General features: G+C 38.5%; 1 protein-coding gene across 7 annotated transcripts in view; it reads right to left on the bottom strand.

Annotated features, from left to right (window-relative positions):
- Window positions 1-702: 702 nt before the first annotated feature.
- Window positions 703-13973, bottom strand: part of ABCA4 (ATP binding cassette subfamily A member 4) — a 117113-nt gene continuing 103842 nt past the window's right edge. For 5 of the 7 annotated variants that reach the window (XM_087960656.1, XM_087960655.1, XM_087960658.1 and 2 more), the window contains 8 exons: window positions 12938-13000; window positions 12738-12844; window positions 7705-7846; window positions 6438-6572; window positions 5460-5563; window positions 3549-3641; window positions 3142-3391; window positions 703-2063 (listed from right to left, as the gene is read on the bottom strand). In XM_087960656.1, the coding sequence (XP_087816782.1) occupies window positions 1941-2063; window positions 3142-3391; window positions 3549-3641; window positions 5460-5563; window positions 6438-6572; window positions 7705-7846; window positions 12738-12844; window positions 12938-13000 (1017 nt within the window). In that variant the 3' untranslated portion in view covers window positions 703-1940. Of the gene's footprint in view, window positions 2064-3141; window positions 3392-3548; window positions 3642-5459; window positions 5564-6437; window positions 6573-7704; window positions 7847-12737; window positions 12845-12937; window positions 13001-13973 lie in introns of those variants that run through there. The other 2 variants (XM_087960659.1, XM_087960660.1) reach the window with 2 other exon arrangements.

Here is a 13973-nt window from a genome sequence, read left to right as displayed (position 1 = left end):
TTTGAGTTTGCTTGTGAGAAGGTAGCAGGGAAGGTCTCGAATGACAATCAAATGACTGCAGGATGCTGCAACTGTTGTAAGTTGCAAGCTGCTTGCCAGGTGTTCATAATCATATGACCATGTGGATACTGCAATAGCTGGAACTTTGATGACCAGCCATAAATACACATCTAATGCTGTGACAACTTTGGTTGCTGAACGAGTAGTCTTGGCAAAGCTACCAATAAAAATGCAATATTGGCTGAAGGTAACAAAATAGATAAGGAAATGGATTTTTACCCAATCTTTAGCATGTTGTGTCTTCATGAAGCCCTATTAGATAGAGGATGCATTCCCTACATTAACTTCACGACCTCCTGCAACCTGGTGCTTCCACTAACTGCTATGGCATCTTATACTACCTGCATTTCTCATGCTTGGAAATGCTTATGTTTATACTTCAATTCTATGCACACTTACTTGAATGTAAGTCTTATTGGTATGACTTACTTTTAAGTAAAGGTGCATAGCAGCAGGTTACCTATAGACTGCAGTCCTCCAGCCTTATGCCTGGATGCAAGGAAATATAAAACAATCCTACATTGTATTTTCCCTAAAATGCCCCACTTATTTTTTTAAAAAAATGTGTGCAAAATTGTATCAAGAAATCAGTATAACGTTGTCTTAAATTTTTAAGAAGACTGTAGCAACAAAAGCACCTGGGATGTTTCAGATGTATTTATCTAAAAATAATGTACATTTTTCAGCTATTTGTATAGAGATAATATGTAATAAACTGAAACTTTTAAACTTGGTTGAAATTACTGTGTGACTAGAATACCCACTGCAGTGAGTGGCCAAATTTTGGTATTTTATTATCCAGAAAAACAATATGCTCAAACATATCCATGATATGTAAAAATGTAAAAAATACTCCACCTTCGTACATAGAAACTCTAAAGTCTTTGTGCAGCACTCAGTACTTCTGGGAAGGTTGTTTGGAAATCAGTTATAAGTAGTCCTTGACTTATGATTGGTCACTTATTGACCTTTCAAAGTTGCAATGGACGCTCCCCCCAAACTACTTATGGCCCTTTTTGTCCTTGAGGACTACCTGTAATTATTTTTCGACTAAATGTTAAAATGTTCTATAAAACTCGTTAAACAGATGTGAGTTTATGGATGTCTTGTTAGCCTAACTTAGGTCAAGAAACCTTGAGCTGCAATGTTGCCGGTAGTTGATGTCCTTTTTTCTGAAGATCTTCTGAAGGATAGCAAAGGCCTTCTTTTATATAAGAGCCCCTTCAAGGTTGTGGATTTGTTCTTTTTGTATTTTTGTTTTTAAATTGTTGTAGCTGCCCACTCTTGAGGTGTAACTGTTGCCTTGAAATATATGCCACCACTTTGACTTATATAGTGCTTCACAGTACTTTACAGCCCTCTCTAAGCGGTTTACACAATCAGCCTCTTGCCCCCAACAATCTGGGTCCTCATTTTACTGACCTTGGAAGGACAGAAGGCTGAGTCAACCTTCAGCCTGGTAAGACTAAAAATGCCAAGCTGCAGGCAGCCGGCAGTCAGCAGAAGTAGCCTGCAGCACTACTGCATTCTAACCACTATGCCACCACAGCTCAGCAGCTGCTGTTTTAAAGATTTGAACTGTTCAAAGTGGGTCTTGCATAATGTTTGCCCTGAATAAAAATGGTCAGAATACCACAAGCCAAGATACTGAAAAATTAGAACTTTCCCATTCGTCCCTAACATTTGGCCATTACATAGCAGGCAGTGTGGGCTATTTTCACCCCTAAGCAATATCTCTGTCAGATTCGAACTCACTGCCCCCCATTCTGACTCTTACTAAGAATTTGCAATGTTATTCCATTTTCTTTAAGGTTTGGAAGATTGGTGTCAAGGGCTGGCCCTCAGCAACTGGAAATGTTGGCGTAGCTGCCACACAGCTTTTATTTGCTTAGGTGCCGACAGACAGCAGGAGTCACTTTCATGTCTCTATTAGCTCCAGCTGCACGAGGGTGTAGAGGAATCTCCTCATGCTCCATCTGCTGTTTAGCGAAATTCACAAAAACCTGCAGGAGAAAAGCAGAGAAATGTACAGCAAGAATTACCCTAGGAAGCCAACTTCTAGTAGATATTGGGATTATTTAAAAAAATGACAAAACGTGTGATAATGCCACAACACAAACCCTAGCCTTCTGTATTTCCATCCTGATATCTGACACAACTACATTAGTCATGGGGTTTGTGTTGTGATTTCATGTCATCTGCTCCTCTACAGACACTTTGGGAAAGAGATCAATCCAGAAGCTGTCCAGAAAGCGAGTAAGATTTGGGTGGAAAAAAAAAAATCATCTTCCCCCAATGATTTTCGTTCACACAAGCTGATCTGATAGAAGTAGTAGTATGCTAAGTTAGGGTGATTTTGAAAGTTGACATACTTAACAAAACTTTTTTTCTGCAAACAAAATATTTTATATTCATTTAATTAGGAAAATTTATATAGCAGCCTTCTCACTCATGAGTACTCTGGGAGGCTTACAGAAAATAAAAACACAATGCAGAAGGAATAATAAATAAATAATAACCCCCCTATTTTCCCCTCAACTATAACACACACTCATATCAGCCATTTAATGGGCTCCATCCCACCCTGGGTTCTTCAGGCTTGCTGGCAAAACCACATAGTCAGGGCCAGTCTATTTCCGGACGGATGAAGTTCCAGAAGGAGGGAGCCATCACAGAGAAGGCCCTTCTTCTGGGTCCCACCAGATGTACCTCCTTAGGGGACGGGACCCGCAACATTCCTTGCCTTTATAAATCTGCATTAAATCCATACAAAGGGTGTATAAGCAGCAAATGGATCACTCTTCTACAGAGACAGAAAAATCTAAAACCAAACCATGATTATTGTGAAATTCCTTTGCAACTACAAAGAAATGTTTAAAAGATAAGTGCTGCTGAAATATCTACAAACAGTAGTCCCGCTGGATGGGACTCAACTGCCCTTTCAAATCAATGAACTTCTGCCCCAAAGTGGGAAACTGAATTACCCCAGTTTCTAATATACGGTACTGAAATAGTTTCTGTAGTTGGACTGTTTACGTTAACTTAGTGGAAGATTTCTATTTTCAGAATATTTTAATTTACCTGATCTAGAGTAGTTTGTGAGATAGAGTATTCTTCAATATTTAGGCTCTCTTTGTTGGAGAGAATTAACCTAAATATCTTGGCCAGTGAATAGGTACATATTTGGTACTGCAGCATGTTATAGTGTTTTTCTCTCTGTATCCCTCTTGGAAAGTTCTGGCACATGAATTGTTCGACTTGGTTGAGATCTGGAAGCAATCCAAGTTTAGGCGCCTTGATTTTCATGGTAACAATGTATCCATCTCCGTATCTATAAGATAGCCATGGTTCATTAATTTATATGTTTGTGCAGTAATATTCACATTTATTTTATGAGAAACTTCATAAAGGGAGCACACAATTATTAAATTACATACTTTCACAAATCCTTAATCATGAACACGAGATACCGTAAATCTTCAACTTACTTGTATTTGAGATCCTGGATGGTGCCCAGACATTTGAAGGTGCCTTTAGCCATGATAGCTATGCGAGTACAGAGCGCCTCACATTCTTCCATGCTTATAAAATAAGAAACACATTGCACTTTACATTTAACATACAAAACAGGAATCTGATTTCAACAAATAGATCTCTTATGGTGGCCTGGTGTGGTCTTATCCTGTCTTTACCGTCATGGGGGGGGGAAAAAACTTTAAAAGACAGGAAGTGGGGAGACTAAATAATCCTTTCCTAATCAGCTGCATTCCCACCTCAAACATTCCAGGCTAACTGATAAAATTAGTTGCAAACTCAGGAACAGCTGGCACTATCTTTACTGTGCTCACAGAGCTAAGCTTTGCCATAAAAGAAGAAACTTGGTGAGATGAGTTGGACTACATTAGACTGACATTATCTTGGAATTTCATTGCAAGGGATATTTCTTAGTTTTAACAGAATAACAGAGTTGGAAGGGACCTTGCTCGGGCAGAAAACCCTGGCCTATACTATTTCAGATAAATGGTTGTCTAATCTCTTCTTAAAAACTTCCAGTGTTGGAGCCTTCACAACTTCTGGAGGCCAGTTGTTCCACTGATCAATTGTTCTAACTGTCAGGGAATATCTCCTTAATTCTAGGTTGCTTCTCTCCTTGATTAATTTCCATTCATTGCTTCTTGTCCTGCCCTCTGGTGCTTTGGAGAATAGCCTGACTCCTTCTCTGTGAGCAGCCTCTCAAATATTGGATTGCTACTATCATTTCACATCTAGTCCTTCTTTTCATTGAACTAGACCTACCCAATTCCAGCAACCATTCTTTATATGTTTTAGTCTCCAGTCCCCTAATCATCTTTCTTGCTCTTCTCTGCATTCTTTTTAGAGTCTCAACATCTTTTTTAAATCATGGCAACCAGAACTGGATGCAGTATTCCAAGTGCGATTTCTCATTGTTCTTGTTTTTTTCTACCTATTCTATTTTCAAAATAATAATAAAGAATTGGTAATGCTGGCAGTCATCAATCTTTACCTTTTATTTTATTTACATTTTAGCATTTACAGAGCTTGTCAACAAGCTTTTGCTGTACATTCACACTATCTCATAGAATATATGTGCTGTTGTCTTTTATTTGGAGCATTCTCATGTTTAACCATCACCATTCTTTCTTGCTTTTTTGTTCTGCAAAGCTGTTTTTTAAAAAAAACCATGGCAAATAAAAAGCAGGTGCAAGTAATCTGCAAGACTTCTATAGGACAGTCAAAGCATTTGCTAAAACCAAAACATCTGTATTCTCCAGTATTCTCCAGCCATCCAAAGCTTTGGAGGCTGCTACTAGACCAATTTTCTGATACTCTCAAGTGATATGAAGACAATCTTTTCTCTGCTGCCTCCTACAATGGATTAAAAATGAAGTGGAGAGCAGGTACATTCCAAACTTAAACAAACTTAAATAAATTGCTGTCATTGTATCATTTATGTACCTTTCTGAAGCTATTTTAGCAAAACCTAAAAGATTGATAGTGCAGGTGGAATAATTAAACATCATTTTCAGGACACAAAATTGTAATTGTTGAAAAAGTAAAATAAGGAGACAGTAGAGTATAGTTGCAATGCACACTGGGATGGACCCAGACAATTCCCCACTCCTTTATCAAGCTAATTCAATGACTTGAACCAGCCGTTATCTCCCAGCTTAATCTATCTCAGCAGGCTTGCTGTGAGGATAAAATGCCAGGAGGCAGTAATTGCTTGAAGGAAAGGCAGAATCAAGGAGCCGAGGACCCTCACCGCCTTAAGAAAGTGAAGCGAAAATCTGAATGAGCTGAATCCATCTGAATGAGCGATGAGTGCTAACCAGGATATACAATTCAATTTACCTTGATGGGAGCAGGGCTTACATTACCTGTGAGAAGTAAGAACCACAGCTCTTCCATCTCTGATCACGCTGAAAATGGAGTTCCATAAGAAGCGTCTGGACTTAGGGTCCATTCCTGTAGTTGGTTCATCCTGTGAGAACAGGAATATGGAAAACTAGTAAGTTTTCTCAAGATCAGATGGTGAAGCACTCTCCTCCCTTGTCAAAGAAGTAATATTTTTAGAGTTCCAGTTATTTATTTGTATCCCACCTTTATTATTTTTACAAATAGTTCAAGGCAATGAACATATCCAACACAATTTCCTCCTTTGGGTGTTTAACATTCTTACTCTTGGGTGTGCTAAAAGGTAACTTTTTCAAGGTCTGGACGTATGTGTCTCATCCTTCAGAAAAAAGGTGTACCTCATCTATCAGAATTGTGCAAAATGGCTTGACATAGCTTATCGGCCTTCATTGAGTAGAAAAGGAAAGGCAGCCAAAAAAGAAAGAAAAATCTATGAGCAGATTCTGCAAAGAGCTAATCCACACCAAAAGTAACTATGGCATAGGGTAGGGGTGTCAAACTCGCGGCGTCACATCACGTGATGTATCGTGACTTTTTCCCCCTTCGCTAAACCAGGAGTGGGCATGGCCAGTGTGTGACGCATCCAGTACATGGGCCGCAAGTTAGACACCCCTGGTGTAGGGGTGGGACAGGCAAAGCCTAAGGGTGAAGTCAAGAGTGGAATCAGCCTAGAGTTGATACGTTCCTACAAGCGATTTAGGTCTAACCACTCTTGAATTATGTTGACCCTTATCTAGTGCCAATATAGTGCTGATGGTATGTACATAAGCATAAGCAATAAATGATTCCACCTAAAACTTCATGTATGGTCCTGATTCTTTGCACCCGACACACTGGTGGGATAAAGCTTTCGGTCCCAAAGGCTATTGAAGTGGATTTCTTCCTCAGTTTTCCAGAGCTCTTTTGGCAATTAATAGTTACCTTGTCACAAAGCTACTTACTAGCAGGACTAAGGGAGGGCAACCTATCAGTGCAATAGCAGTGGAAAGTTTCCGCTTGGTGCCACCGCTGTATGTTCCTGCCAACTGATCCGCATCTTGCGACAGATCAAGTTTCTGAATTCCCCACTCTGCCACCTGTGGAAAAAGAAATCAAGATCTTGACATCTATGTAAAATGTTGAGGTTTTAATTCAGTCCATTATACGGATTTATATTTGGGACTCTCACAAAACGGCCTACCCCAATCTGGTACCAAAGCTACAATCATAATCTGGAGGACATCAGATTACAGAAAGTAGTCATAAAGGATGCTTCAAAGGGAAGCTCATGTCCTTTAGCATTAGCAATCTCTGGTATGCCTTATATACATGTTGAATTAGTATCATGTTATGGTAATATTCCACAGGAAAAGGAGTAAGAGGGACAGAAGAAAGTCATAGAAGAGAAGAGAATGAAGCTGGAGCTGAACAATAGAACTAACATTGGAGCACTTCCAAATGATATTTATATAGATATGCATCTCACACATGATTTTAGGGACGAGATTGCCAAAATCTAATGGGCTTTGAAACAATTTATGTCTTTATTCTGGACACCCATGATACCATGTAATGCTGCCCACTATCTGAAGAAATTGTTGATCCTCCCACCAAGCCATAAACAGTGGGGAGTTTCATCATCATGCTTAGCTAAAACCAGACAAACCACATGATGGTTTAATGAGAAGGATTTTACCATCTTGCAATGAGTGCTGAAAGACTTCAGCCCATGCACTTCACACTGCCAGATTCATATTTTTTTATTTGCAGTATACATACACATGTATGAATCTTTTACTCTAACTGAAAGGTATTGCCATAGCATTTACTGTACTCACCCCAACCTGATGCAACACCAACACATGTGTAACAGTTACTGTGAATACACAGTGCTATACCTTGAGCTAGCCCTACTGCAAGCTTAGGAAAGAACAACTCCATTACTTTAAGTTTCATGTGTGCACATTTGAAAATATACTCTGTGGACTGAAGAACCTGTTTTGTAGTTTGATTTCACCATGTGCAAGACTGCTACTTAGAAATAGAAACAATAGCAGTGCAGTGTGCAGAGCCAAAAAGACAGTGCAATTTATATAGGTTAGTGCATTTTTAAAAAAAGTTTAATATGAATCAATACGAGCCATTGTTCTAGCAAGAGCCATCTTTCTGAATATATATCTTTAGATGTAGCCCAAACATGCACTGAAAACAAAGAATAATTATCCCTACCCTCTCAACTTCAGCTTCTGGAACACCGCGCAGACGGGCATAGAGAAACAAATGTTCTCTTCCTGTCAGTAGTTCATCAATAGCATCGAATTGTGGGCAATAGCCCATGTTTTGGTGAACATCCCAGATTTGGGTCAATATGCTAGCAAAGTGAAAGTGATAAAAGAAAAAAAAGAAAAAATCTTTACAGAGCCAGATTTAATCAGCAGAGTAACTTTAGAGAGAAAAAATATCCAGCTAAAGTATAACAATTTTATAAAATAATATCTTGTAATTAAAAGTTTAAAGTAACACATTAAGAAATCGATTAAAATAAATCAAGTTAAATGCCTGTTCATTAAAGCTTGCCTGATTATTCAAAATGGCCTTACATTAAAATAAAAACACAGATTAAAATATTATTCACTTATATGATGAAATAAGACAACTAAAGATACACCTTCTGGAAATAATGCAGATACAGCACTTTGTTCTTCTAGCTGCACAGAATTATATCCTTTGCAAACAATACAAAGTTGAGTACACACTAAATTTTAAAATGATATTCCTATCCACTATAATGTTTCAAATACTCACGATAGTGTAGGCTCATATCTCTGTAGGCAGAACAGACAACTTCAGGATTATGTACAGACCATACATGGGGTGTGTGTGCATGGAACGCTGTTACTTTTCCCACCAAAATGGTACCTGTTTATCTACTCACATTTGCATGCTTTCGAACTGCTAGGTGGGCAGGAGCTGGGCAAATAACAGGAGCTCACTCTGTTGCACAGCGCTCAGGTCTTGAATTAATTGAATTAATTGAATTGAATTAATTGATTACTGTACGATTGCCATTGACCATGCCAGCCAAAAACTCCAAACCAAAACAAAAGAAAAATATCTCTACCAATGACCTCCCAGACTCCTGCACGTGTTTCAAATGTCTTGAAACCATCAATGAAAGTGAAATTTACATCAAATGCCACCTATGCGATAATCTAGCCCACCCTGCCTGCTTAAACGCAAACAAAAGCCTAGATGATATGGTTAAAAATTCAGACACATTATTTTATCTATGTCCATCATGTTCTCCTAAGCTAAACAAACTGAGTGCCCTACCTGACAGAGTTGAAAGCATAGAATCACTCATTCGCTCAACAGAAGAACGCTTAGCAACACATTTTGAAACGACTATACAAGCAAGCCTAATTTCTCTTGGAAAAAAAATACAACACTGATAAACGACTACCTATCAGCTCAAAATCAAATCCCACAACAACCACAACCACTACCTCAACTACAATCACAACTACAACCAAAAATAACCACCAAACCACAGTCACAAACAATTACTATCCCTTCAAATAATTCCACAAATAATATCTCCTTACTCATCAGAGACACCATGGAATGTGAACAGAAACATCCAAATGCCATCTTATTTGGTCTCGAAGACACCAACGAATCAGATGACATCACCAAAGTTCGTGATATCATAAGCAACTCAAATACAACAAACATCTCTCCTGAAGATATCATTGAAATAACCAGAGATGGCCATGGGTACAAATACAATGACGGCTTTGTGGCCCCAAGATTTTGTAGAGTTGTATGCAAAAATGAGTCCAGCAAATGCATATTCATTCATACAATAAATGCCATTGCAAAAACCAGTCCCAACCACAAAAAACTTCGCTCAAGACCAGACTTATCCATACTGCAAAGAATCCGCTCCCGTGAACTCTGCAATGAACTCAAAAACCATCTAGACAATGGAGAAAAGGACCTATACATTGACTACAGAGCTGATTGCATCAAAAGAAAGTCACACAACCCACAACTCCGCATCCAACCCGACCCCATCCAATCCAACATCACTCAAAACTAGGCATGCACGCTCCTAACTACTTCTATTCCAACCACAACTGGCCTTAAATGCAAGCTACTCAATGCAAGAAGCCTTGTAAATAAAATACCTGAATTTCTCCTCTTACTAAATACGGCTAAATTCAACATTATATTTGTCTGTGAAACATGGCTCAACGCATCTCTCCTTGACTCCATTACCACAGTAAGAGACTATCATGTTTACTGATCAGATCCTGAAATCCATAGAGGAGGTGGTGTTGCTATCTTCTATAAAAAATCCCTACATCTAAAAAACATTCAAGTTACCCAGGAGCTTGCTATTCCTGAGACCATCGTCTGTGAACTGTCCTTAAATATCACATTTTGGTTCTTATTATGTTACAGAGTCCCTGATTATGACATCAAACATGCAAACAAGTTAAATACACTACTAACATGGGCAGCATCCTTCCCACACGCTTTTATCTTTCTTGGTGACTTCAATCTACCTCATATTAACTGGAACCTTACGAATGTACAACTGAACCCACACATGCAACCTTCTACAATGCAGTAACAAATCTGGGACTAGAACAACTAGTAACCAACAACGCTAGACTTAACAACTGCCTCGATCTCATCTTCTGCAATAGTTTGAATTCAATTTACGGAATACAAATTAAAGAACCATTTTCCAACAGTGACCACAACATGATTGACTTTTGCCTCAACATACGTCTGCACAAAAATCATCACAATGACAGAATCCCCAATTATAACTTCAAAAAAGGCAACTATGATCTTATAAACAACGATCTCTCATCCCTTGATTGGCAATTTCTATTCTCTGGATGCAATACTGTAGAAGACCATTGCAACATATTTTTACTTGAAGTCAAAAGAGTCATCAAACTATATGTACCATTAACAACTCCCAAAACCAGAAAAAACACATTACCCAAAACAATAAGGAAGTTTCAATCCAAAAAGAAATCATTTTGGCGGAAAAACAAATCTGGTCACGTTGCCAACTTGAAAAGCCGATACAAAAATTTATGCCACCAGATAAAAACTGAATGCACCAATTATCACATTAAACATGAAGAAAACCTTCAACACACCAATTCCACTCGCGCTTTCTACAATTTTGTAAACAACAAACTAATAGACTTAAGGTCCATCCCACCCCTGAAAGGACCTACTGGTAAAGACTGCAACGGCGACACTATTAAAGCCAACCTCTTTAACACATTCTTTGGCTCAGTATTTGTAAACAGCAATGGATCATGCCCAGTATTTCCTAGTCGAACCACAGACAACTACAATGATCTAATACATATCGATTTTACAGAAGACAATGTTGAAAAAGCACTACGCAATCTAAAACCATCTCTATCTATTGGACCGGATGGAATATGTGCCTACTTCTTAAAAAAGCTACCCACTGCCATAGCCGAACCTCTAAACATAATCTTTGAAAAATCTTTCGGACCAGCTCCTTGCCAAAACTATGGTCACAAGCCACGGTCATCCCCATCTTCAAAAAGGGAGACCCCAGCCTAGTTGAAAATTACAGACCAATCTCTTTATGCTGTGTCACCTGTAAAGTCATGGAATCAATTATTAACCAATCCATCATCCTCCACTTAGAAACAAACAACCTACTCTCTAATAAACAATTTAGTTTTAGGAAAAAACTATTATGCAATCTGCAACTCTTACACTGCAAAAACATATGGACTGCACAACTCGATCAGAGCAAAGCAATAGACACAATCTACATAGACTTCTATAAAGCCTTTGATTCAGTGGTACACGACAAACTACTCCTAAAACTAAAATCTTACATTATCTCTGGACACCTGCATAACTGGATAGAAGCATTCCTGTCAAACAGACAACAAATGGTCAAAATTGGGAGCATCCAATCAAATTCTGTACCTGTCAACAATGGTGTCCCCCAAGGCAGTGTTATAGGACCAACTCTTTTCATACTCTACATAAATGACCTCTTCTGATCATATTAAGAGCAACTGCGTTCTCTTCATTGATGATGTAAAGCTATTCAACACCACAGACAATACTGCTACCCTTCAAAAAGACCTCAACTATGTATCAGAATGGTCAAACAAATGGCAACTTCAAATCTCAACAAATAAATGCTCTGTCCTACATATTGGCAAAAAAAAATCAGAAAATAAAATACAGGCTGAATAGTCAAGACCTTGTTGATGATCCAAGCTCTGTAAATGATCTTGGCGTATTCATCTCAAATGACCTAAGCGCTAGATCCCACTGTAACTACATAGCCAAAAAGGCGTTAAGAGTTGTTAACCTAATCTTACGTAGCTTTTTCTCTGGTAATATTACACTAATAACTAGAGCATACAAAACATTTGTTAGACCAATACTCGAATACAGCTCATCAGTCTGGAACCCACATTATGTATTTGATATTAACACAGTTGAGAAAGTCCAGAAATATTTCACAAGAAGAGTTCTCCACTCCTCTACTTGTTGCAGAATACCTTATGCTACCAGACTCAAAATTCTAGACCTAGAAAACCTAGAACTACGCCACCTTCGGTCTAATCTAAGTATAGTTTATAAAATCATACATTGCAATGTCCTACCAGTCAATTAATACTTCAGCTTCAACCATAACAACACAAGAGCAAACAATAGATACAAACTCAAGGTTAATCGCACCAAACTTGATTGCAGGAAATACGCCTTCAGCAACAGAGTGGTCAATGTCTGGAATACTCTACCTGACTCTGTGGTTTTTTCCCCAAACCCCCAAAACTTTAACCTTAGACTGTCTACTATTGACCTCACCCCTTTCCTAAGAGGTCTGTAGGGGGTGTGCATAAGCGCACCAACGGGCCTACCATCCCTGTCCTATTGTTTCTTTTATATATTTTTATTTTTCTTATATGTATCCATGTATTCATAACTATGTTTTTACTTATACCTATTATCTTGTAAGCAATTGACAAATAAAAAAAATGAAATAAAAATAAATAAATAAAATAAAACCTGAGGCCATTATACAGAGGAATAAGTATTTTCTCCATATCCCTAACAGGAAATAAGGACCTATTGTTAAGGGCAATGTGATGGCAATTACCACTTAGTAGATATAAAGAAACATCTGTGGATCTTTGAGCTCAACTGTTCTGACATTTGTCAGGACTTACCTATGACCAACGACAACAGCATCTCCTGATGTTACTTTAATATCCCCAGTCAGCATTTTGAACGTGGTTGTCTTACCGGCACCATTCACACCCAAGAGACCAAAGCACTAAATTATAATTTAAGACATGCTGGTTATCTCTAGAACTTTACAGGAAAAGAAATAATACAAAATGCATTGCATAACTGAGACATAACCCACCTCTCCTGGACGAACACCAAGACAGAGTCTGTCTACTGCTGGTATACGTCTTCCTGCATATATCTGGAATAAGAATGTTTTCAACAGAAACCCTCATGTGAAGACAGTTGAAGGACATGTGTCATTTAAAGAGGAAAATGCAGCTTCCTCCAACTAGGCAATCGCCAGATACTGTGGACTATTGTTCTTTTGCCCAGTCATGTTGTCACGATCATGGCTAATTGAAAGATAATAGTAACTGTATGCCAAAGCATCTGGATTGTACCGACTGGAGAAAACCAGCACAACACAACAGAGAATAACATGCAAACAATTCACCAAATCAAATATTTACTATTACAGGTAGTCCTTTGACTCATGGCCAGTTATGATGGATCTCCGTAGATGTATTTATGACCCAGTACCCAAGTTCTGGCAGCTGCCCCTCTCTAGTCACATTTACAGCGGTTTGCAGTGCCCTGCAGTCACGTGACAGCATTTTATGACTTTTTGTTTTTGCCAAAAACTGGCGTCTGCTTTTAAAGTTTTCAGCAAAACCAGCCCATGGTGAACAATTGGTTTGTTTTACGACCATGATCTTCACTGAACAAATGCCCCCCCAAAAAGAGATTGTAAAATCAGATCAGTCACATGGGCGAATACCTTTACAACTGCACAACTTTTGACCTTAACGGGCACGATCCATTGTGGTTGCAAGTCGAGGACTACAGGCAATAACAAGATAAACAAAAAAACAAAAAAACTATAAACATGCGTTATTTTATATATAGCTCACGTAAAAAAGTATTACAGATATGGCTTCCAGAATAGTGATTTTCATATAATATATGCAATGATATATAATCAGACACAATTGAATGAAGAAATATATATGTGTGTGTGTTAGATCTGAGGTGGATCGGTTCGAATGAGACGCGAGACCATTCTAGTGAGTTCAGCTCTTTATTTAGTGCAAGAATAGTCTGAAGAATACAAGCCACGGCAGCCCTTCATATAGGGCTGGCTCGCGGCTCGGTGGCCAATGGCAGCGCTTTGA

Source organism: Notechis scutatus, chromosome 3, assembly GCF_049901735.1.
Source record: "Notechis scutatus isolate UNSWTSFEM ecotype Mainland chromosome 3, rNotScu1.2, whole genome shotgun sequence".
NCBI lineage: Eukaryota > Metazoa > Chordata > Lepidosauria > Squamata > Elapidae > Notechis > Notechis scutatus.
The sequence above is the reverse complement of the archived record's forward strand: the minus strand, read 5'-3'. Positions and strand labels throughout refer to the sequence as shown.